Source organism: Bos indicus, chromosome 24 (assembly GCF_029378745.1).
Source record: "Bos indicus isolate NIAB-ARS_2022 breed Sahiwal x Tharparkar chromosome 24, NIAB-ARS_B.indTharparkar_mat_pri_1.0, whole genome shotgun sequence".
NCBI lineage: Eukaryota > Metazoa > Chordata > Mammalia > Artiodactyla > Bovidae > Bos > Bos indicus.
This window is the reverse complement of record NC_091783.1, coordinates 33,663,869-33,687,703: the sequence shown is the minus strand read 5'-3', so window position 1 is coordinate 33,687,703 and position 23,835 is coordinate 33,663,869. Positions and strand designations below refer to the sequence as shown.

The window sequence follows — 23,835 nt, the reverse complement described above, 5'->3', positions numbered from 1 at the left end:
GAGGGGAAAACATGGTGAATTTCCAAAGCCCATTGGAAATGGAGTTTGGCTGTCTTAACATCATTCCAGATAACTAGCATGTGATTTAATTCTTTCACAAATGCACTCAAAGGAGGCAAACAAATCTGACTTTCTTTGTGAGCATCTCAGTTATGATGGACATTGCCCTGATGCTTGTAAAGAGCAAAGCTGCAAATTCACGTGAGCCCTCCAGGTTCTTGACACAGCAGTTGGTCACGTGGGATCCATCTTGAGACTCATGCCATTTGAAGTCACTAGAGCAAGAAACTGTCAAGAGCTGGCCACTTGTTGATACTTGTGTGCTCTGGCGAAGACCTCAAGTCCCCCCTTGACTCCAAAGATGTTTCGGGAAACACGTAGGATGTGTTCTTGGGAGCTCTGCCGGCTCCTTTCAGCTCTCCAGAGCGTGAAGAGTTGCAGATCTGTTGCAGGGTGCCGTGCAGATCTCTCCTCTGGATTCCTCCTCTGGTCCCTGCCAAGAGTGGGCATCTAGGGGTAGTTGGACCCAAGAATGGAAAGAAGGTGCCCCAAGATGTTGTCTTCTTTCTTTCCTTCCTTCCTGCCCTCTCCTCCAGCTGCTCAAAAATGGCCAACCAGAGGAGGACCAACCCTCCTGTAATTGATGTGAAGCAATCACCTTGTAGGAGCTAGACTTGACCGGGGCATTAGAATAACAGTTTTTTTTCTGAGTGGGACCCATGCTGCCAGCCTCTCCTGCATCTCGAAGTGAGGATCACACGGCAGTAGCATGCAATTGAATTAATGTACCGTTTAGTAATGGGCACATCCCGGTTGAAACTTTGGAAAGAAGGTTTACATTTATAGTCTCTGATTTTCTTGTTCAGCCTTCCCTGGTTGTTGAGACAGTAAAGAATCTGCAGGAGACTGGATTTGATTCTTGGTTTGAGAAGATCCCCTGGAGGAGGGCATGGCAACCCACTCCAGTATTCTTGCCTAGAGAATCCCATGGACAGAGGAGCCTGGCGGGCTGCAATCCATGGGGTCGCAAAGAGTCAGGCATGACTGAGTGACTAAGCACATCTTCTTGTTCTATTAAAAGTGTCCAAAAATTCTAGAAAAATGGTACTGTTGGACTTATTTGCAGGGCAGGAATAGAGCTGCAGACATAGAGAACAGACCTATGGACACTGCGGGGTAAGGAGAGGATGGGATGAATTGAGAGAGTAGCTACCATGTGTAAAATAACGAGCTAGTGGGAAGCTGCTATATGGTACAGGGAGCTCAGCCTGGTGCTTTGTGATGACCTAGAGGGTTGGGATGCGGTGGGAGGTGGGAGGGAGGTTCAAGGGGGAGGGGACATGTGTATCAGTTCAGTTTAGTCGCTCAGTTGTGTTTGACTCTTTGCAAACCCATGGACTGCAGCCCACCAGGCTTCCCTGTCCATCACCATCTCCCGGAGCTTACTCATGTCCATCCAGTCGGTGATGCCATCCAACCATCTCATCATTCCCTGTTGTCCGCTTCTCCTCCCGCCTTCAATCTTTCTCAGCATCAGGGTCTTTTCAAATGAATCAGTTCTTCGCATCAGGTGGACACATCAGGACATGTGGCTGATTCATGCTGATGTTTGGCAGAAACCAACACAACATGGTAAAGCAGTTATCCTCTAGTTAAAAATGAATTTTCAAAAATGTCTGGTTTCTGTGTGTGGGTAGGAAGGCCACATGAGCAGTGAGTAATGAAGGAAGCTCAGGACCACTAACTAAGCCTGTTGAGTTTGTGCAGCACATGCTTTCCTCTGTATGTGGAAGGATCACGAGGGACTCAGACTTGCCTCCTGCCTGGGTGGGTGCCCCGCTGGCGGGGGCGCTGTGTGTTGGGAATCTCTATCCTTCCATCTAGAAAGGGGCCCAGGCTGAGCAGAGTGGGAGCAGGAGCCACCTGGGTCTCCTGCACCTCCTGTGCGATTGTGATCAGGGCTGTTGTGATCGGTCACCCTCTGGCCCCACCCCACACTCCTCCTGATGACCTGAGGGCCAGTCTGGAAAGCTGCCCTAGAAAAACTTTGACAAAAGCATCCATGGGTGCCTAGTCAAACCTGAAGGAGCAGATTTTTCTACTAAGTCATAGAGAAGAGCAAGGCATTGAGGCCCAGGATGTTAAAGTGCATGGTTCAAATCCCCAGTCACACCAGCTAGTACATCAGTTCTGTTACTGACTCATTCATGCCTCATCAGTTAAAGCATTTAGAATCTGATACCTAATTGACTTCCCTCGTAGCTCAGTCGGTAGAGAATCTGCCTGCAATGCAGGAGACCCGGGTTTGAGTGTTGGGTCGGGAAGATCCCCTGGAGAAGGAAATGGCTACCCACTCCAGTGTTGTCATCTGGAGAATCCCATGGACAGAGGAGCCTGGTGAGCTACAGTCCATGGGGTCGCAAAGAGTCAGACATGACTGAGTGACTTAGCATGAAGGCACCTAATTGACACTTAATAGGTGTGCATTTGGTCTACCTGAATAAGCTTTCTTGTCTCTGTTCTCGGAGCTGAGGCTAGGGTTTGAGTCTGTGATATCTGATGAGAAACATCTCCCTGGAGACAGGAGAGACGGACCTTGTGTCCCCGTTCACCTCTGTGAGGCTGCGTGTGTCGGCCTTCAGCTGTCCTTTCTCAACCTTTCGCCTTTAGCAGGCCTGTGTATTTTAGGGTCTGAATCCACAGACTGTTGAGAAAACTTACCTCAACCCAAGAGGGCAGCTCCTGGTGAAAATAGTGAGTATTTATTGAGTCCGTGTTATTTGGCCCTGTTCTGTAGGCTTTGCAATATGGGAACTCATTTACTCTTTACAACATTCCAATGAGATGGCTACTGATTTTTGTGCCATGGTTTTGGCTGAGGAAACTGGAGAATGAGTGAGCTGCCTGAGGTCACAGAAAGGTGCCAGAGCTGGTATTGGAGGCTGAGGTTGGAGCTTTGGTCCTGCCTTCCCAGTGATGGGTACTCAGGGCTGCTCTGAAGCACCGCCTTGCCCAGGCTGTTTCTGGAGCAGCTGTCAGGTATGGAGAAGATGCGGGCAGCAAGTGTTTAGCAGCGCTTTGTGATCAGGATTTCCTGGAAGTAAAAACAGAGTGGAGGCCGCACCATAGAGGGAAAGAGTAACTCAGTGAAAGGGGAGGAAATTCTTCCTGGGGAGGTTACTTGTGAACTGGGTTCTGAAGACTAAATAGGAGTTCACCCAGCATACTTAGTAAGACACAACAGTCAGAAGAAATAGCATGCAAAGGATGGAGATATGAAACAGCAGGGATTTTTTTTAAAGATGAAGGTGGGACTTCCCTGACAGTCCAGTACTTTCACTGCAGAGGGCACAGGTTCAATCCCTGGTCGGGGAACTAAGATCCCACCCGCATGCATGCTGCTTGACCAAAAAAATAGTCCCCAACAGGGACCTTATGAAAAAAAAAGTGAGTGTACTGCAAGCACTTCTATCATGGATGAGTGATAAAGCGCAGGGGAAAATACTGTGTGTGTTGAGACCAGAGAGGCAGAAAGAGCCAGAAAACAAAGGGCCTGGGAACCTGCCATGCCAGGAAAAGTATCAAAGTGTTAGTCGCTCAGTCATGTCTGACTCTTTGCAACCCTGTGGGCTGTAACCCACCAAGCTCCTCTGTCCGTGGGATTCTCCAGACAAGAATACTAGAGTGCGTTGCCATTCCGTTCTCCAGAGGATCTTCTTGACCCAGGGATCGAACCTGGGTCTCCTGCTTTGCAGGCAGGTTCTTTACCGTCGAAGCCACCAGGGAAGCCCCATGCCAGGGAACCTGACTTAATTCTGGGCATGTAGGCAATTGAATATCATAGTTTTAAACCAAGGTCAAAATACCCAAACATACTGCTTTATTCCCTGATAATAATTATTGAAGGAAAAGATAATCAAACTCAGTAAGCTCCATATCTGATGTGTTACCATCATGCTGAAGAATGTTGGCTTTTAATCTCCCCCACTGTTTCTTCATCTTTTCATCAGCAATCCTCTTTGGCAAAAGTTATTCTCAGATGCCAAGATAAGCACTGGGGAGGTTTTTTGGTTTTTTTTTTTTTTTTAATGTTTTTTTAAGTGCCTTTGATTGCATAAGAGCGTCATGTAGAACTGTTTCCAGTAGTATCTTTTTAGCAGGAATGGAGGCTAAGACTGATTATGTAATTGTTCCCTCAATTTATTCTCAGAAGCTAACATGCCACCAGCATATGAAAAGCCCTGATGCTCACAATGGCATCTGAGTATCTTTCCTGCTCACGGTTTCTGGCACTGTTGCTTTTGCATCGCTCACTGAAAAGTAGAAACTGATGGTTTAAATGTGGCAGGACTGTTCACCACGCATAGGGCACCCTGGACTCAGAGCTCCATCTGCCCCGTGCTTCCCACAGCCAGCCCCTCCCACCAGAAAATGGATTCATGCTCATGTGTTCCTTAGAGACCCTCGCGGGGTCTCACTGTGTTAACACTGAAATGAGGAGTGGCAGCGAACCTCTGCTGCCCTGAGGTTCCGTTTTTGCAAGCAGAACAGAGTACCATCTGTCGGAGGAGGTGGCGGGAGGGTACAGATACTGCTGTGAATTCCATGAATGCTGAATTGCTATAGAATTTTTTTTTTTTTTAACTTATGACGCTTTGCATTTAGTTTGTTTATTTGTGTTTGTGTTTTTTATTTTTATTTTTTAGAATAGTCCTTATCAGTGGCAGAAGATCCTTCTGTAGTATATTTTCAGTGCTGCCGTATCGGGACAGTACCCAAGTTGGGTATGTATATGCATGCTTGCTTTGTAGCCCTCTGGGCGAAAACTTCTGACACCCTGTGTTTGATGTGGCCATGCTTTACATTTCAAAGAGCTTGCCTTGCCAATTCAGTATTTGTAAATTTGAAAGGAAAAAAAAGTTTCACTTTCTTTTCAGCCAAGAAGCTTGCTTGTTGTTGCTATTTGTGTGTGTATGTGTGTGTGTGTGTGTCTTAGCACGTTGCCTGCTGTTTTTAAACCTCTTGCAATACTATAAGGCAAGAGCAATCTGGGGCCCACCCATCCTGCAGGGCCTCGTCAACTTTTGGAGAAAGGTAGGTCAAGAAAGGAATCAGACGAATGGGTGGCATTCCTGCATCCTCGCCTTTGAATCGGGGGCCGGACAGTGACCAGTGAGCTGCAGCAAATATTAAAGCAAAGCAGTATCCGAACAGACCTGTGTGATTCAGATGGAGGAATGCACGCGTCTCTCGATCAACAAGCCCCTCCTTTGCTCTAAAAAGAACTAGGTGATGCTCTGACGTGGCAAAGCCCCGCCTCCTCATTCTGCATCCCAGAACTCTGTGTTGCTTCTCCACTCCAACCCCCACCCTGAGTCTGACTCCTTCGCCCCCTCACCTGTTCACTGCATCCACTATTTGTCATCAGGGAACTGTTGGTATTATTTAGGGCAGGACAGGTCCCTGTGGAGGATGACAGGAGCACTGTGAGATGGCAGGTCTGGTTTCTGCAGACCAAATCTGGTGTTGCCCTTTGGTCACTGTAACAGTGACACCCGACTGTTGCCCCTTCCAAGGGCATTATGCCCCTGACCATTCACTCCTCTCCCACCCACTTCCATGGGCTCTGCCTGGTCATTCCCCGTTCACCGTGACCTTCCCTTCCCCGCCCCTCCCACAGACCTGTCAGACTTCCAGCCTGTTAAACTCACTCTGATCTTTATTCTTACTCTATACCAAAATCTCCATCATGCATCTTATTCATGGAATACTGACTATTATTAGTGCTAAGTTGCTTTCAGTTATGTCCAACTCTTTGTGACCCTATGGATTGTAGCCCACCAGGTTCCTCTGTCCTTGGAATTCTCCAGGCAAGAATACTGGAATGGGTTTGCTGTGCCCTCCTCCAGAGAAGATAGAACCTGCATCTCTTATGTCTCCTGCGTTGGCAGGCGGATTCTTTACCACTAGTGCCACCTTAAGAACAATAATAATCTTACTGTTTGTTGTTGTAGTTTCTGTTCAGTCGCTCAGTCACGTCCGACTCTTTGTGACGCCATGGACTGCAGCATGCCAGGATTCCATCTTTCACTATCTCCCAGAATTTGCTCAGACTCATGTCCATTGAGTCGATGATGCCATCCAACAATCTCATCCTCTGTTGTCCCCATTCTCCTCCTGCCCTCAGTCATTCCCAGTATCAGGATCTTTTCCAATGAGTTAGCTCCTCGAAGCAGGTGACCAAAGTATTAGAGCTTGAGCATCAGTCCTGCCAGGGAATATTCAGGACTGATTTCCTTTATAATTGACTGGTTTGATCTCCTTGCTGTCCAAGGGACTCTCAAGAGTCTTCTCCAACACCACAGTTCAAAAGCATCAATTCTTCCTGGACGCAAGGGCATTGAGATTTCTCCTCAGGTATCCCCCAGCTAATTCATTAAAGGTCATCTGGTGTGGACAGTGCACCAGCTAACACCAGCTCATGTGAGCTCAGTGACAGGGACTGCTCTTCAGCTCCCAAGATAGACTTTTAGAGCTAGAAGGAACTCGGAGACTGTCTAGTCCTGTGGTTTGCAGGCTTTTTCTTTTTTAGCTGAAGAAGCCATTCTTCCAATGCAAGTTTACACAAAGTACCAATAAATAAAATCCCTAACTGCAGAGTTATTCCAGCAAAGTGGGAGTGAGGATGAGACGCCCACTCATGTCCACTCTGTCCCTCATGGTCCCATTAGGGAAACCATAGTCTTTATCTATCCCTCAAGCCAGTGAGTCATCAGGTACATGGGAGAGAGCTGGCTCAGGCTGGATCCTCAGTCCCAGCAAATTAACCAGCCTTTCTGGGCCCAGGCTTACTTGTCTGTAAAATCAGCTATAATGTCAACGTCAGAGTTTTGAGAACATTAGTGGAAGATTAACATATGAACACTCTGAGTACCATGCCAGGCTACAGTAGATACTCAGTAAATGTTAACTTTGGGAACGTGTTTGGTCACAGAGCTACCTCATCACTCTTTCTAGATCTGCCCCTATACGGCAGTTCCCAGTCCTCTTCATGGTGAGTTAGCCGGTGCCTACAAACACAAACCCAAGGGATTCATCTGCTCTTGGAGTTGGTCTTTGTTTTCCTCAGTGATACATCATTATTTTTAAAAATTAGGACTTCCCTGGTGGTCCAGTGGTTTTAGGAATTCACCTTCCAGTGCAGGAGATGTAGGTTCAATCTCTGGTCAGGGAAGATCCCACGTGCCTCAGGGTCACTAAGCCCCAGTGCAGCCAAATTAGTAAAGAATCTGCCAATAATGCAGCAGATCCAGGTTTGATCCCTGGATCAGGAAGGTCCCCTGGAGAAGGGAATGGCGACCCACTCCAGTATTCTTGCCTGGAGAATCCCATGGACAGAGGAGCCTGGTGGGCTACAGTTCATGGGGTCGCAAAGAGTCAGACAGAACTGAGCAAATAACACACTTCAAAAAGAAAAAAAAAAATCTGGAAAGTACATAAAAACAAAAGGAAGATGAAAATTACTGAGCCTCACGTCAAAGCCGTCATGAATATTTTGGTCTGTTTCCTTCCAGTCTTTTTTTTTTCCCTCCATTGGAACATGTGCTTGTATGGAATATGACAAGATGATTGTTCTGTTTTGATCTTTCTTGCTGGTGGTAAGAGGCTCTGCCAGATCCCACCTTTCAAAACAAGCTATTGGAAGCTGGTTGCTGAGAAGAGGAACAGATGTTGCCTGTCTTTTTCACTATAACTGAAACATCAAACCTTCCCATAGCTGTAAACACTCTTCTCAGATTAAGCTTGTAAATTATGCCATTTTCTGGGAAGAGTCCCAGCCTTAAACCAGCTCCTCTTCTCTCAACCAGTTGCCAAGGCCCAACTGAGTCTTGTTGCTTTTTATCCACATTACTCATTACCTTCTCTTTCTAGCATGGATTTGTGGTTTGGCTTGGCGACCCTCCACTTATAAAATGAATCGTAAGCAAGATGCCCATCTTTCCTGAGTAGGCAGATCCTACTTGATAAACAGCTCATCCACCGTCCTAAAACCATTGCCCCTCTTCTTGCTTGTCAGCTCACACCCCATCCTCTGGGCTGGTGTGCCATCACCATGGGAGCTGGAGTGGAAAATCTGGGAGCTCTAAAGGAATCTATGAGTTCAGAATTAGAGAGAGAGGAAATTGTGAAATGGAGAAACAGCTTGGGAGAAAGGCTCCTGCAGTCCTGAGAAGAAAAAGCAAATTCAGAGGGGGAGGTGGAAATAATGCAAACTCGACCGCTTTTAAAATATGGAGGGTCAGCCCCAAACCAGGAAACCACAAGAGAAACCCAGCTTCATCTTATGTCTTCACCGTCTTTCACCCTCTGAGCTGTTGCTCCTGCAACCGTAGCTCTTGCTGGTACTGTTGGGCTAGTTGAGTCACACTGCAGGCCAAAAGGGCCCTGTAAGGGCTAATTGCCATTTATAACATTGCATCAGTAGAGAATGCATTCTGAGTCCAGAGGGCCAACTCGAAAGCTTTTGGATAACAGCCTGCTGGTGAGTGAGAGATGCAGGCGTTGTACTGGGGACCAGTCCGGGGATTGCCCCTGTGCATAAGGGGAGTGACGTGGGTGCCCACATACTCTTACTTCCTGAAACATGTGGACATCCGTAGGTATTCCTGTATGTATGATATGTGTGTCTGTGTGTGCTCCGTTGTGTCTGAGTCTTTATGACCCCATGGACTATAGCCTGCCAGTCTCCTCTGTCCATGGGGTTTCCCAAGCAAGAATATTGGAGTGGGTTGCTATTTCCTTCACCATGGAATCTTCCTGATCCGGGGAGTGAACGGGTGTCTCCTTCATTGGCAGGCAGATTCTTTACCACTGAGCCACCTGGGAAGCTATTATATGTATGGATCCAACGAAAACGAAGTAGGAATGAATCCAATTAACTTGTGATTCAGAGCTATGTAAGAAGATGACCAAACTAGTGATTCCAGCAGAAACCAGTTTCTGAGACGTGTGTGGGTACAGACTCATCCAGATAACCATACTTGATTGAATGATAGTCACTGGGTTAATTTTATGATAAATGTATCAGAGGGACATCCCTGGTGGTCCAGTGGTTAAGACTTTGCCTCCCAATTCAGGTTCCATCCCTGGTCGGGAACTAAGATCCCACATGCCTCTTAGCCAGAAAACCAGAACAAGGAAGCAATATTGTAACAAATTCAATAAAGACTTTTAAAAAAATAACAAGTGTATCAGAGACCATATGATGAAGAAAATGGCTTCCCAGTGGAGCACAAGGTACCTCTGGGGGGCGTGATATAAAATAGCAGCTTCCACATGGTGTGTGTGTGCTTAGCTTTTTGGCACTGGGGCATTTCAGATGAGGTCATCCTCTTGGGTCCATTTCCTGAATTGATCATTTTGTGACACAGAGAACAGCTTCTTCTGTTCTTAGGGGCTCCAAGCCTAAGTGCTGCCTGCCTTGCTCCCGGCCCATCCCCCCTTCCTCCCCACCCATTTTCGCCAAAAACATCTCTTTTCGTTGTGGAAAATTGCACATTCACAAATTGTGTTTCTTTCCTCACACCAAGCATATTTCCACACAGAGACAGATTCAGGAATGATCTCATGGGTGAATCATGCTATTACCCCGCTGTTTATAGGCACTGCCTTTAGACAAAGATTTTGGTGTAAGCTGTGTTAAGGTCCCTTCATTGTCTGCCCGTTACCCAAGTGGGGAGGAGGGGTGGTTTATCAATGAAGTGCTGAGTGTGGAAGAGGCTGGACTTCTGGACTAAAAGCTGCTTTGATTTCACTTTTTCCCGTCAGTCCTGGGCATTGTTCCATCAACTAAACCGTGATTTTGTATCTCTCTGCTCTGATAGAAGGGAGCAAGCCCAGTCCAAGATGGCGGCTGTACCATATCTGACGAGGTGGCAAATAGGATCTCTCAGACGATGATACATACTGTGTGGTTGAGTTCCAGTGGATGTATGAGCTCTTAATTAAAATGAGCCCACAAGTGGTATTTTCCTTCCTAATCCAGTTTTACAAGCTTTGCTTTCTGCACCACAAAGCTCTCTTGTTTTTGCAGGATCTGGAAATCCTGTTAATATTTAATTGGCTTTTAAATTATTTACACATCAGTGTTCAACCTATTGTGATCCTTTAAAGAGCAAGTGCCCAGTGGAGCTCCAGGCTGGCATTCCAAGGTCTTGAGTTTAGAGCACCATGAGCAGAATGACTAGGGATAAAAGGCCATCCCCACTCTGGAAGCAGAAAGCCATGGAAAACAGTTAATTGACCACAGACACAGTTTTTTCCTCTATTTCCCAGGTATTAAGTAGTTAAATCCTTTTTTATTTTAAAAGTAAGAGGAATATTGGTTCATATGCTCCCTAAGGGAAGGGTCTTCACTTGAATTTCTTGTTATCTAGTAGGGAATCTTGTTTGATCAGTTTCATGTACTATTGCTCAGTGAACTTTAAAAAAGGAAACGAAAGATCATTTTGCCTGTTACATACGGTAAAATCAGGAGTTGACCATTGTGTGGTTAATAGCAACCTGGGTAACCCCCTTTGGGCATCAGAATATCTAGATTGGCCATCTGCTCTGGCCAGTTGACTTCACAACTGTGCAATCATGTACGTTCACTTTATGCCGTGGGAGCCAAAACTAAGACAGAGGCCCAGGGACTTTCCAAGCGTGGAGCTTTCTGGAGAGCTACATTGAATGACTTCCAGTGCTATCCAGGGAAGGAGGGGTTTATACCCCCCAAAAGAACCAGCCTGTGTTTCTGCTCCTTGTTTAAGGGTCCACCTGCTGATTGGATGCGTCCCCAGATGCATTTTCATCTTCTGTTTTAGCCTCCCCACTTCCCCATTCCCCCTCCTTGAACCGACAGCATCCACTCCCCATCCCCCATTGGCCACACGTTGTATAAAAAAATCTGTGCTGAGTTTTCAAAGCATGTTTCATGCCTACAGCTTCTGCAAAAGTTAACAGACTTGAATAGAATGAGAAATGAGCTCTTGTAGCAAAATAAGTCTGAGCTGTAGAATCCCCCAGGCCTGTGGAGGAGAAGGAATCAGACCTTTGCGTTGTCCGCGGTTTCTTAACTATGGGTTTCTGTCTGCACATCTGCCCGAATGAGGTTTTCTTCTGTAATCTGATTGGCCCTGTTTGTCTCTGAGTGCATGCAACAGCATTTCAACCTTAATGCATACAATTTTGGACAATATCCACATCTGGTATTTTTGAGCCTGCCTCATTCCGTTTTCAGAAGCAGGTAGAACATAAATAAATTGGCATTTGAACTCTCGAGATACCTGGGGAAAAAAATAATCTCCTAGGCTTTTCAGAGAAATAGAAATGTCCAACTTCAGTTTGCTTTTAATTACTTTCCGCTGCAGTTTGGTTATCCAGCTCAGTCTCTTGGTACTGGAGGGTTAATGCTGGCATTTGAGCTAAAAAGATATTTCTATTTTCATATGGCATTTTGATGAGAATTCAGAAGGATGATCTTAGAAAGAAAACATCAAAATTTTATCACTGCTCCTCTGGGACTTCTGCTTAATTCTTTTCCACTGCTGTTTCTAGAGGACTCTCTTTGGGTAAACCAGCAACATCATTCAGAACTCCTTTCTGAGGTCAGCTTCAACCCTTGAATCCCAAAACAGTGGGGCATCAAGGGCCATGGGTCTCTTGCTTGCTTAACACTCACACGTGAGCCCCGAGCAGTTGCTGCGTCTATAAATTAGGAGCCATGATATGAAGTTGCTGTTTATGTGAGTTAGACAGACAACAGCAATTTCATGTGGTTCTTACCCATGGGGGACTGGTTCCAGGATCCCTGGTGGATATTGAAATCCACAGAAGCTTAAGTCCCTTAAATAAAATGGCATCGTATTTTTGTATAACCTACACACATCCTCCTGTGTACTTTGAATCATTTCTGTGAATGTGCGTGCTAAGTCGCTGTAGTCATGTCCGACTCTTCGCAACACTATGGGCTGTAACCCACCAGGTTCTTCTGTCCATGGGGTTCTCCAGGCAAAAATACCGGAATAGGTTTCCATGCCCTTCACTAGGGGATCTTCCTGACCCAGGGATCGAACCCTTGTCTCCAGCATCTCCAGTACTGGCAGGTGGGTTCTTTACCACTGGCACCACCTAGGAAGCCCCTTGAATCATCTCTAGGTTACTTTTAATACCTAGTACAATGTAAATGCTACATAAATAGTTGCCAGCACTCAGCAAATTCAAGTTTTGCTTTTTGGAACTTTTTGGACTTTTTTTCCAAATATTTTTGATCCAAGGTTGGTTGAATCCATGGATGCAGAACCTGGCATATGGAGGGTTAACTGTATATGGTTTCGCCAACTCTTATAAGAGCACTTAGCTAAGGCACCTCGAGAAGTTTGTCAGCCTCTTTATAAAAGATGTGTTGTTTAAGATCCCAAGAGTCTCAATATGAACAAATTCAAAAGCTGTTGAAGAGATGACATTATTGACTAAGATGAGATATGTTTGATTTTCCGTGCACACCTGGCTGTGTAAATGGATGTGTATATGTGGGCTCTTTTAATTCAGTCCTACCAAAATGGCAGTCCTGAAGTTAGTGACAACCTCTTCCTGAAAATGAGGCAGAAAAAAATGAACAAGTGTGCCCTCGGCCGCCACCACGAAGCAGTCAGTTTTTCTAGAGCAGTTGTGATATTTATAACCACGTCAGTGAAGTTTCTGAAATGTGAATATAGCCAATATTGGTGCAGCAGCTTCAGTCTGCAAGAAATATCTTTTTAGTTAATAGACATAATATAAACTCCCTTCTACAAAACTGACAGGAAATTCAGACTTTATCACTGGGCACCACCCTTCTCCTCTCCAGGATGCATGAAGGACCTGGAATGCTGTGGACTTGGGGAGCACCATTGCTCATTGTCCTTTGTATGTGCTGGCATCACCAAAACCCTCACTGCCATGCTCCTCTGTCCGCACAGCCCCTCAGGGCAAAAGGATGTGCCACTCTGTGCCTCGTATAGGATGTGAATTTTTATCTCAGCCGGGAGCTCTGTTCCTGGGATGCTGATGGGGTGCGGGGCATGCGTCCCCTGTGACCGTGGGCATCACAGTCCTCATTTCCTCCCTGCTGAGGGTAGACCTGCTGCACTGGCTCCATCCGCAGGGTCCTGCCTCTGCCCCATTCACTCCGGGGCTCCTAACATGGACTCTTCTCTGAGCTGGGGCCTGGGTCAGAGACATCCCCGGAGACAATGGGCAGAAAGTGGCCAGGTCACCTCTGGAAGGCCGACTTACTAATCCCGAACAGTAGCCACACGTGGCTATTTAAATTTTAACCAAAAGTAAGAATTCAGTTCTTCGGTCGACTGGTCACACTGCAAGCGCTCCATTGCCCCATGTGGCTCTTGCCCCATGTGCCTGCCCTGCGGGACGGCTCAGATGGAGGCGGGACGGCTCAGATGGAGGACCATCCGTCGCTGAGGGAGATCCTGCCGGACTGTAATGAGCAGTGTGTGTTTTCTCAGTAGCTGTCGAGGGTGGACACAGTCTTCTCCTGTCTCACTTTCATTCTCAGCGTGCCGTAGTTATTTAGAAAGTAGAATGATACAGATGAAGTGCCAGGGGTGGAAAGTGGTGGCTGTGGTATGCAGGGGGCACAGCAATTCTCCGGAGACGGGTTCCTGCGGTCAGGGGTGGTGGAGTTTTGCCCATAGAGCTCTCCCTTCCATGTGGTCCAAAGTGTCCGTGAGGCACTTGGATAGGCTAAGAACCCCTGTTCCTTTGAATTTTTTAATAATTTTATTCATTTATTTATGGTTGTGCTGGGTCTTTGTTGGTGCTCACTGGCTGTCTCTAGTTGCAGCGAGTGGGGGCCACTCTTCATTGTAATGCACGGGCTTCTCATTGCGGTGGCTTCTCCTTGTTGCGGAGCGCAGGCTCTAGGGCATATGGGCTTCAGTAGTTGCAGCACGTGAGCTCAATAGTTGTGGCTCATGGGCTCCAGAGCACAGACTCTGAAGTTGTGGCGCACAGCTCAGTTGCCCCACAGCATATGAAATCTTCCCGGACCAGCGGTCGAACCTGTGTCCCCTGCATTGGCAAGTGAATTCTTATCCATTCTACCACCAGGGAAGTCCTCTCTTGTTCCTTTTAAACCGGGCTTGGGGTTTATCTCATGGAGAAGAGTCTTGCATTTCATGTGCACTTAAAGTATAATTTTTGTTATGGCTCCATTTCTCACAAGAGAGAAGTCAAGAAGGGGAGTGTGTGGGAACATGGAGGGACTTTCCTGGCGGTTCAGCGGTTAAGACTTTGCCTTCCAATGCAGGGGACGTGGGTTTGATCCCTGGTCGGGGAGCTAGGATCCCACATACCACTAGGTGCTGCCAACATTTTTTTTAAAAAGAAGAAGGGGAGTGTGGAGTAAAGGTGGCTGGGTTGGTTCTGCGAACTGAAATCTGTGCTTCCAGCATCAAGGGGCCAGTTGGCAGGCAAAGGCAGGGCTGCCCCGGGGAAGCACTGAGCCTGGGAGCAAATTGAGACAGATGGAAAGGGGCACAATGGAAAAACACCCACCATCGGTGCCATCTTTATGAACCGACAAGGAGTCAGTTGACCTCTGCTCAGCAAACACTTCTCTAAGCATCTTTGCACATCAGACCCTAGGTAGACAGGATACAGACATGGATTGGGACTCTGTTGCTGCCTACAGCCAGGTCTCCATGTAGGAGCACTCTTTTTTTTTTTTTTTTTAACTTAAGACTCTTAAGTCTTTAAGATTTATTTTTAATTGAAGGATGATTGCTTTACAGTATTGTGTTGGTTTCTGCCAAACATCAATATGAATCAGCCGTAGATATGCATATGTCCCCTCCCTCTTGACTCTCCCTCCCATCTCCCTCCCCAACTCAACCCTCTAGGTTGTTACAGAACCCTGGTTTGAGTTCCCTGAGTCATACAGCAAATTCTCATTGGCTGCCTATTTTACATATGGTAATGTATGTTTCCTTGTTACTCTCTCCATCATCCCACCCTCTCCTTTCTCCCCACCCCCACCCCCACCCCTGTGTCCATACGTCTATTCTGTATGTCTGTGTCCTGGAGCACTCTTAATAGGGACCTATTTGAATACGCCTTGTTTCTTTTAATCTTCTCATCCCATAAAGATATTTCCTGCTCTTGTATTAGTTTCAGTCCTAAGTAACATTCTCCATCCGGGTGAAGTGGAAACCAGGAGACAGTTGTCTAGGAGCTGGGAATTTGAGGCACGTGCTTGCTGGGTTAGACTTTGGGAAAGCAGTAAGTCTGCAGAAGCGTGTTGTGGGTCCTTTAACAAGATACAGGTTCTGCTGCTTTGTGCCAGCTCACCTCCTGGTCTTCCACCACTGAGCCACTCCATCCTTTCCCACCACAGCTATTTTTGCCTCTTGTTCTGGTGCTTGCACTGAAGGCATTTCCCTTTTTAGGGCCTTTATGAAGTCATCATCTTCATCCTTAATTGCTTGAGGAAATCTTCTGAGAGTTGCCCCCGGTGGCTCACGTAGGAGGCGAGGCAACTGTACACATGGTCTCCGGGGAACCTGAGGTTCTCGTGGTCTTGCTGAGCCCCGCTCTGCTCCAGCCCACCTGGTCCTTCCAGCTTTGGATCTGAGGTCAATAACTGTGAAGCAGGGCTCTCTGTTGGCGTCGCATGTTCATAAGGTGATGTGACTTAAATCAGCCTGGCCCTCAGAGCCCTCAGGGAGTGTGGTCCCCAGCAGAGGAGGCACCCAAGGTGGACTCAGACACCTCCCCAGAGCACTTCTATGACTCAGAGTATTTGAGGGGCTTTCAATGGGCTTCCCTGGTGGTTCAGACAGTAAAGAATCTGCCTGCAATGCAGGAGACCTGAGTTCCATCCCCGGATTGAGAAGATCCCCTGGAGAAGGGAACGGCTGGCTACCCATTTCAGTATTCTTGCCTGGAGAATTCCATGGACAGAGGAGCCTGGCAGGCTACAGTCCATGGGGTCGCAAAGATTCAGACACGACTAACACTCATTCTCAGTAGCAAGCTAATTGCAATTACTTTGTATGCGATTTATCTGGTGTCTCAGATGGTAAAGAGTCTGCCTGCAATGCAGGAGACCCAGGAAGATCCCCTGGAGAAGGAAATGGCAACCCACTCCAGTATTCCTGCCTGGGAAATCCCATGGACAGAGGAACCTGGTGGGCCAAAGTCCATGGGGTTGCAAACACAACTGAGCAACCAACACGTTCACTTTCAATGGGGTAATATGCACCTTCTAAGTGTTTACAATTCTCCTGTTCTGTACTGTCCTGAAGGGGTGAGTTTGATGTTTGGAAGTACTTGAAGTCATTTACAGTCAAACCTGGTCAATGGGGAGAGAGGTTAGGACACTGATTGAAGTGGTAAGTGTTCAAGATTAAAATTATATACATATAAAAGAATCAGAAAAAGAGTGGATATTTGTATATGTATAACTGATTCGCGTTGCTGTACAGCTGAAACTAATACATTGTAAATCAACTATACTCCAATAAAAATTTTTTTTAAAGAAAAAATTTATATATATATATGGTGGCTCAGATGGCGAAGAATCCGCCTGCAATGCAGGACACCAAGGTGCGATCCCTAGATCGGGAAGATCCCTTGGAGAAGGAAATGGCAACCCACTCCAGTATGCTTGCCTAGAGAATTCCATGGGCAGAGCAGCCTGACGGGCTATACAGTCCATGGGGTCACAGAGTCAGACATCACTGAGCAACTAACACTAACATATATACATATATATATATACACTAATATATATATATGCATGCACACATATATACACATGTACTATATATATAAGTATAAAGTTTGAAGACTGGGATGGGTTGGTTGTTTTTTTCTATCTGCATGATGTTAGTGTTGATTCCAAAAGGGGCTGCAGAGACCTTTTGATCTGGGCAGAACCATGGCCTCCCAAGGAGACTACCGTAGAAAGTACAGTACTTCCTAGATACAGGTCTTGGGTGTTTCTTTTGAAAACGGTCATCAATCAGATAGGATTAAGGGTGCCAGTCCATGCCTGGAACGCCCATAGACAAGGATGATTGCTCAATAAAGTGAAAAGATCCTTTTTTTTCCCTCCTAGAAGGTGGGAGGGATGGCCTCTTGTCTTTCTTCCCCACCACACATGGGCTCTCGTTCTCTCTTCCTGTGATTCCGTCACCTTTGGCCTGGAGAGTCTGGCCTTTACATGGTGTTTATTCTTGCTTAGGTTGTAGGAGACGTCTCAGAGTGTGGTGGTTCCCTCCGGGCCACAAGGCCTGAATGCTGCCGGCCTGGGCGGCTTTGACTAACAAGGCTGCATGTGGAGCCCAGCTGGAAGAGGGAGCTTCCAAACTCAGTTCCAATCCGAATCACCTGGGAGTATTTAAAACTCAAGCCCACCAGGTTACGCCCCATTCAACTGAATCAGAATGAATGTCTGGGGACGGGGGCCAGACACCATACAGGCACACCTCATTTTATTGTGCTTCACAGACACTGCTTTTTTTTTTTCCTTTTACAGATTAAAGGTTTGTGGCAGTCTGCATTGTCAGATGATGGTTAGCATTTGTTAGCAGTATTTTTTTAATTAAGGCTTGTACATATTTTTTTAGACATAATGCTATTGCAAACTTCATAGACTAAAGTGCAAACATAACTTTTATATGCACTGGGATACTGAACAATTTGTGTGACTCGCTTTGTTGCAATATTTGTGTTGTTGGGGTCATCTGGAACTGAACCTGCAGAATCTCTGAGATGTGCCTGTAGTTTGTCAAAGATCCCAGGCAATTCTAATACACAGTGAAAGTCTGAGAGCTCCTGTAAGGAGAGGGATTGGCCTTGAAAATGTGAACAGTTACCAGCAAGCTGAGCCGCAGCCAGACCCAGGGAAGAACGTGGCACGAAATGCTGCACTGGACGAAAAACCAGTGTCTACAGCCCACTGTCAGCGGGGACCTTGGCGAGCCGGTTACTTGCACTGGGCCTCGTTTTTCTCATCTGTAAAATGGGATAATAATAGAATGCATGTACAATAGGGTGAGCTTAAAGAATGAAAAGGAGGATGTGTGAAAGTAAGTTAGGAAGTGCTTGCTGGTAGTAGGGGTACTAGTGTTAGTCACTCAGTCGTGTCTGACTCTTTGCAATCCCAAGGACTGTAGGCTGCCAGGCTCCTCTGTCCTTGGGATTCTCCAGGCAAGAATGCTGGAGTGGACTGCCATTCCCTTCTCCAGAGGATCTTCCTGACCCAGGAATCGAATCTGGGTCTCTTGCTTTGCAGGCAGATTCTTTACCGTTTGAGCGACACAGAAGACCTTGCTGGTAGTACTGGACATTATTCTTTTATAGAAATGGTCATTGTCTGAGTGGCCCGGTAAGGTACCTGGGGTGGCTGTTGTGGCATTAGTCCCTTTATTACTAGTAATAAAGCTGAGAACTGTTTAGGGTAAGAATTTCTTCCTCCTGTCTAATAAGGGGTGGCAGGGAGAGGTGACCTCCCCTGGCTTCCTGTTAGCTGGCCATTTAAGAGCTGACGGCCTTGCTGAGCAGGAAGGGACTTTGGTAATCCACTGGCTACTGAGCCTGACTCTCATCTTCAGGCTTTCTGTTCAGTTGAATTTCATTATGTCAAAGTGGGTGGAACTATCAAGAAGTCCCGAAAGAGGGACAAAGAGAGAATCCTGTCAGGCACGGCGGGACCTCCTCCATCACTATTGTGAGAGTGACTCTGGTGTTCCGACAGTAAACATCTCCGTGGCTCCTTCGGGTGCACACAGAAGCATCTTTATCCTTGGCTTGTCCCTGCAGGGATTTGAAGCTGGACGGAGGGAGACAATCAGCAGGAGCCGTGAGCCTGAAAGAGATCATCGGCCTGGAAGGCGTGGAGCTGGGTGCCGACGGGAAGGTAAGGCCGCCTGGCTCCCAGACCTCTGGCTTGTGCGACAGACACCAGAGGGGCCAGGAAGCAGAGCCTGTGATGGACCACGAACCACCCTTGGGCTGGAAAACCTGACGTGGGGCACAACCTGGGTGCGTGAGTGACGCCAGTCCAGAAGGAAGGGTTAGTCGCTCAGTTGTGTCCTACTCTTTGCAACCCCATGGACTGTAGCCCACCAGTCTCCTCTGTTCGTGCGATTCTCCAGGCCAGAATACTGAAGTGGATTGCCATGCTCTTCTCCAGGGTATCTTCCTGACTCAGGGATCGAACCCAGGTCTCCCGCATTGCAGGCAGATTCTTTACCGTCTGAGCCACCAGGGAAGCCCCCTATCCAGGTGTGCAGATGGGTTAAATAGCAGCCCAACTGTTTCTCCATGAATGCCCATCCTGACTAGTCCAGTCACCCACTCTTATCCTCGGGGGATATGTTCCAGGAACCCGCAGTGGATGCCTGAAACCTTGGGTAGGGCAGAACCCTACCTGTGCTATGTTTTGCCTTATACATACATGCCAGTAATAAAGTTTACTTTTTAAATTAGGCACAGTAAAAGACTATCCGAATTGTACTTTGTCACTGCTTTGTGCTTTGGGGCCATTTGTAAGTAAAATAATGCTTGAGCACGAGCCCTGTGATACCACGATAATTGATCTGATAACCGAGGTGGCTGCTCCATGACTAAAAAAGACGTGGGATGGTTCATGTCCTGGGCTGGACGGTGCTAGATTTCATCATACTGCTCTGACTGACTCACAGTTTAAAGCTGAGGAATTACTTCTAGAATTTTCCATGTAGTTTTTTTGGGCCATGAGTAACAAACCATGAGTGAGGGGAAACTGCTTTATCTTGCATACACACACGCACGTGGGCCTGGATGGGGTGGCGGATGGTTTGAACAAGTATTAACTGTGGTGAGTAGCAATCCCACTACTAAACAGTGTTTAGGGGCTTTCCAGGCTTCCTCAGGGACTGAGTGGTAAAGAGTCCGCCTGTAATGAAGGAAACGTGAGTTTGATCCCTGGGTCGGGAAGATCCCCTGGAGGAGGGCACGGCAACCCACTCCAGTCTTCTTGCCTGGAGAATCCCATGGACAGAGGAGCCTGGCGGGCTACAGTCTATTGGGTCGCAAAGAGTCAGACACGACTGAAACGACTTAACACACACACGCGCGTCGCACCCGACTGGCGTCATGAACCACGTCTCTGCCAAGCAGGTGAAAAGAAAATCACGTGTTGCAGCTTCATTCCTGAAGACTGAGTGTTCACAGGGAAAGGAAGGAGGATGAGCACCATAGATACAGCATCTGCCAGGGGAACGGGGGAGGCCAGAGCCTTTATCAGAGACTCTTGGGGCCTGATCTTCTGGAATTCTACCCGTGGTAGATTAAACAAAGCATTGCAGCATATGCCTTCTGAGTTAGAAAACCTCCCAGCAGCTTCGGAGATGGTCCCTTGCTATCAGACACACGACTGTCTCTGCCCCATAACATGAATATTCACGCTGACTGGGATAAATTAAAACTAGGATGGCCTCAAGTCAGTCTAGTTTAGGTTTTGGCACAAACATTGTGCAAAAACAAATTTCATTTTTCAGATCTTGGATTTTAGAATTGCCCAGCTATGAGACTGTGGACCTAAATAAACTTGGCGTGGTAACGCAGCTTGGTCAAAATGCAAACCTCACATTCAGTTCAGTTCAGTCAGTCGTGTCTGACTCTTTGTGACCCCATGGACTGCCACACACCAGGCTTCTCTGTCCATCACCAACTCCTGGAGCTTGCTGAAACTCATGTCCATCAAGTCAGTGATTGCCATCCATCCAACCATCTTACCCTCTGTCGTCCCCTTCGTTGCCGAGGGTTAATCACTGACCTGTTTTTGTCTTCATCTTTTAGACTGTTTCTTACACCCAGTTTCTGTTGCCCACGAATGCCTTTGGAACACGGAGAAACACCTTAGACTCGACGTCCTCCTTCTCCCAGCTCCGTACCCTGAGCCACCGCAGCCTCTCTATCGGCCGGGCGAGCAGCACCCAGGGGAGCCTTGACACGGGTAAGCTGGGGTCTGGCCGCAGGAGGTGCCTCAGTGGACAGCATGGATTGGGTTTCCTGTGTGCATTGGTGGATGGGCAGGCTCATGACCAGGCCACAGGGCAGATTCTCTAATAAGAGGCCTCAGTCGCCAGCCCCTAAGCTTCCACGAGGAGACATGCCCAGACCACCTTGCAGAGAGGCCTGGCTCCCTGGCTTCTTTCTGCCTCTCAGCTCCTCATCTCTCCGCTTACCTGCTTCTTACCTACATTCTCCTAGTGCTCGAGTTGGCCCTTTCAGGCCTTTCCTGGTGGCCCAGTGGCTAAGACTCTGCTCTCCCAATGCAGGGGACCCAGGTTTGATCCTTGGTCAGGGAACTAGATCCCACATGCTGCAACTTAAAGATCCTGTAAGTCACAACTAAGACCTGGTGTGGCCAAATAAGTGTGGGGTTTTTTTGGCCTTTTTCAAATAATTGGACCATAAATGAACAGTCAGGTGTGAAAACCCCCTTAGTGACTCTCACAGCAGGTGAGCTTACTCAGCCGCTGACAGAAGACCTCAGCTTCTCCTTTGTGGGAATTGACACGGAGAAAAATGCTTTATGAGGCAGGATTCTTTCCACTCTCAGAGAAATTCCAGGTGGACGTGAAGTTCCTCAGGCCCGTCCAGGTGCTGTTCGGCCTCCTCCAGTCACTGACTGCCGTTTGCACTGGTATCTGCTCTGGTTTGTGTGCATTCAGACCCCCAGAGCCTGCCCAGAATTATTCACACCGAGTGTGCTTCTCACATGCGAAACTTGAGGCTCATTCGATCTGTAGGTTTAGAAAATGAGCCTTTGCTGTGCCTTGTCTTACAATCTGTGAGTGTTCACAGCAACATTCATGCTTATGAGGTTTTGTGCTCTGCCAGGTCAGGGAGATTAATATATAATTTTTTTTAATGGAAAAAATGCCAGAATGTGAAGTGTTTGATGAACTCCTTTGCCCAGGGCAGGGAGGGGTGGTGGGCACACGGGTGGGACACACTTCATTGGCATATGGAGACATCTACTGATGGTCAGAGCGAGCGATGTGACTGGGCTCAGAAACCTGAAACCAACCTTTCTACCGTCGAACTTTGTACCAGGCATTCACCCGGCCACTTCTGCTTCGGGGGGTCAGGTTCCTAATTGTCATTTTGCGTTGACCCTCAGGTAGTGACCTGGGAGACTTTATGGACTATGACCCGAATCTCCTGGATGACCCGCAGTGGCCTTGCGGCAAGCACAAGCGAGTTCTCATCTTCCCTTCCTACATGGTGAGTGGTGGTGGAGGGATGGTCAGGGAGCTGGCCCCCTCAGCCTCCTGGGGAACTCGGAGGTGGCATGCTGTTCCTGTGGATGGTGGTTCTTCCTGGGGTTGGGGCTTTCAAACACCGCTCCACGTGGTTCTTCTCGGCGACCCTCCTGCCCCCGCTTGCCCGGGTGGGTCACCCAGGGAAGGACCAGCACGTGCATCATATCCAGGATTCTTCCAGCCACCAGGCCCAGGTCCAGCACTTCAGCAGGTGTGAGACGGCTGAGTGGCCCGTGTGTGTGAACGCTGCCAGCTCAGGGTGGAACTGCACCTCTGAGGTTGTACATCCATGGACCCAGTGGGTAGGGGACGACCAGCCCCGCCCATCACCGGCAGCGCTGAGTTCAAGTTCAGCTCGCTGGGGTTCCTTGGTGACCGTAGGCCGCTGTCCGCGCTCTGAGCAAATGTTTGGCACCAGGCTCCGGATGATAGAGTCATCTCCTGGGAAAGTGAAAGTAGGACAATGTGGGTGTTAAATGCAAAACCTTTCCTTGCTGTTTTTGTTTCACGGGCTCTTCCTGTTTTTCCCTTTGGGTGATTCGCTTTCTGCTCTTGGCTGACCACCGTTTCCCACCACTGCGGCCGCTGGTCTCCAGACACCTGTGGGGCCTGACAGGGTCCCGTGTGCTTTCAGTGGGCAGACTTGCCCTGACTGAGAGGTGGGCAGAGCCCAGGGTATTGCAGGAGGAGGGGAGCCGGGCTTTGTGGGAACCTTCACCCCTACCAGGCCTGCCATGTGCACCTCCGGGTAAAGAGCACAGACCCAGGATACCCCCACCACCCCCTGCCAGGCTCAGATGGGTGGGTACAGCTAAAAACATCGAGCTCTGGTTCCCTTCTCCCCCCGCAGCCCGGCCTGTTGTCAGGAGCCCTGGCCCCAGGAGTGGGCAGAGGATCCTTTCTCTGTTCTAGGCTGTTATGTCTGCAGAGGCCAGAGTCAGACCCCAGCCCATGCACTCACTGTTAAGCTTATTAGCAGCGGAAACCCCCACCCCCAACCCCCACCCCCCAGCCTGTCCATCTGGCCAGCATCTGGCAAGTAGCTGACGTCAGAAAAGCACCAGGCAGAACTCAAGCCCACACTGATACTTTCAACATAGATCCTCTTGTATTAATAATTTGGCAAATAGCTCAGAGATCATTCTAAAATGCTACACTGAGCCAGGATGAATTGCCAAAGGCATCTTGTTTAAAATTGCCCCGGCTACTCTCTCCCATCCTTACTCTCCAACTCTTAACACAAAAGGCAAAACCAGGGCCATGTATGATTATTTTTTTCCTATGACCTATTGGCTCAGACGGTAAAGAAATTGCATGCGAGAGACCCGGGTTCCATGAGTTGGGAAGATCCCTGGAGAAAGAAATGGCAACCCATTCCAGTATTCTGGCTTGGAGAATTCCATGGACTGTATAGTCCATGGGGTCACAAACAGTAGGACACGAATGAGTGACTTTCACTCCTTTTAAAGGAGTC

The 23,835-nt window shown here is 47.8% G+C and overlaps 1 protein-coding gene across 2 annotated transcripts in view; it reads left to right on the top strand.

Moving 5' to 3' along the window:
• CABLES1 (Cdk5 and Abl enzyme substrate 1) overlaps positions 1 to 23,835 on the top strand; it is a 102,329-nt gene that overhangs the window by 62,584 nt on the left and 15,910 nt on the right. The window contains exons 4-7 of one of the 2 annotated variants that reach the window (XM_019986926.2): positions 4,707 to 4,784; positions 18,868 to 18,964; positions 20,890 to 21,046; positions 22,220 to 22,323. In XM_019986926.2, the coding sequence (XP_019842485.2) occupies positions 4,707 to 4,784; positions 18,868 to 18,964; positions 20,890 to 21,046; positions 22,220 to 22,323 (436 nt within the window). The remainder of the gene's footprint in view (positions 1 to 4,706; positions 4,785 to 18,867; positions 18,965 to 20,889; positions 21,047 to 22,219; positions 22,324 to 23,835) is intronic. The other variant, XM_070778838.1, reaches the window with a different exon arrangement.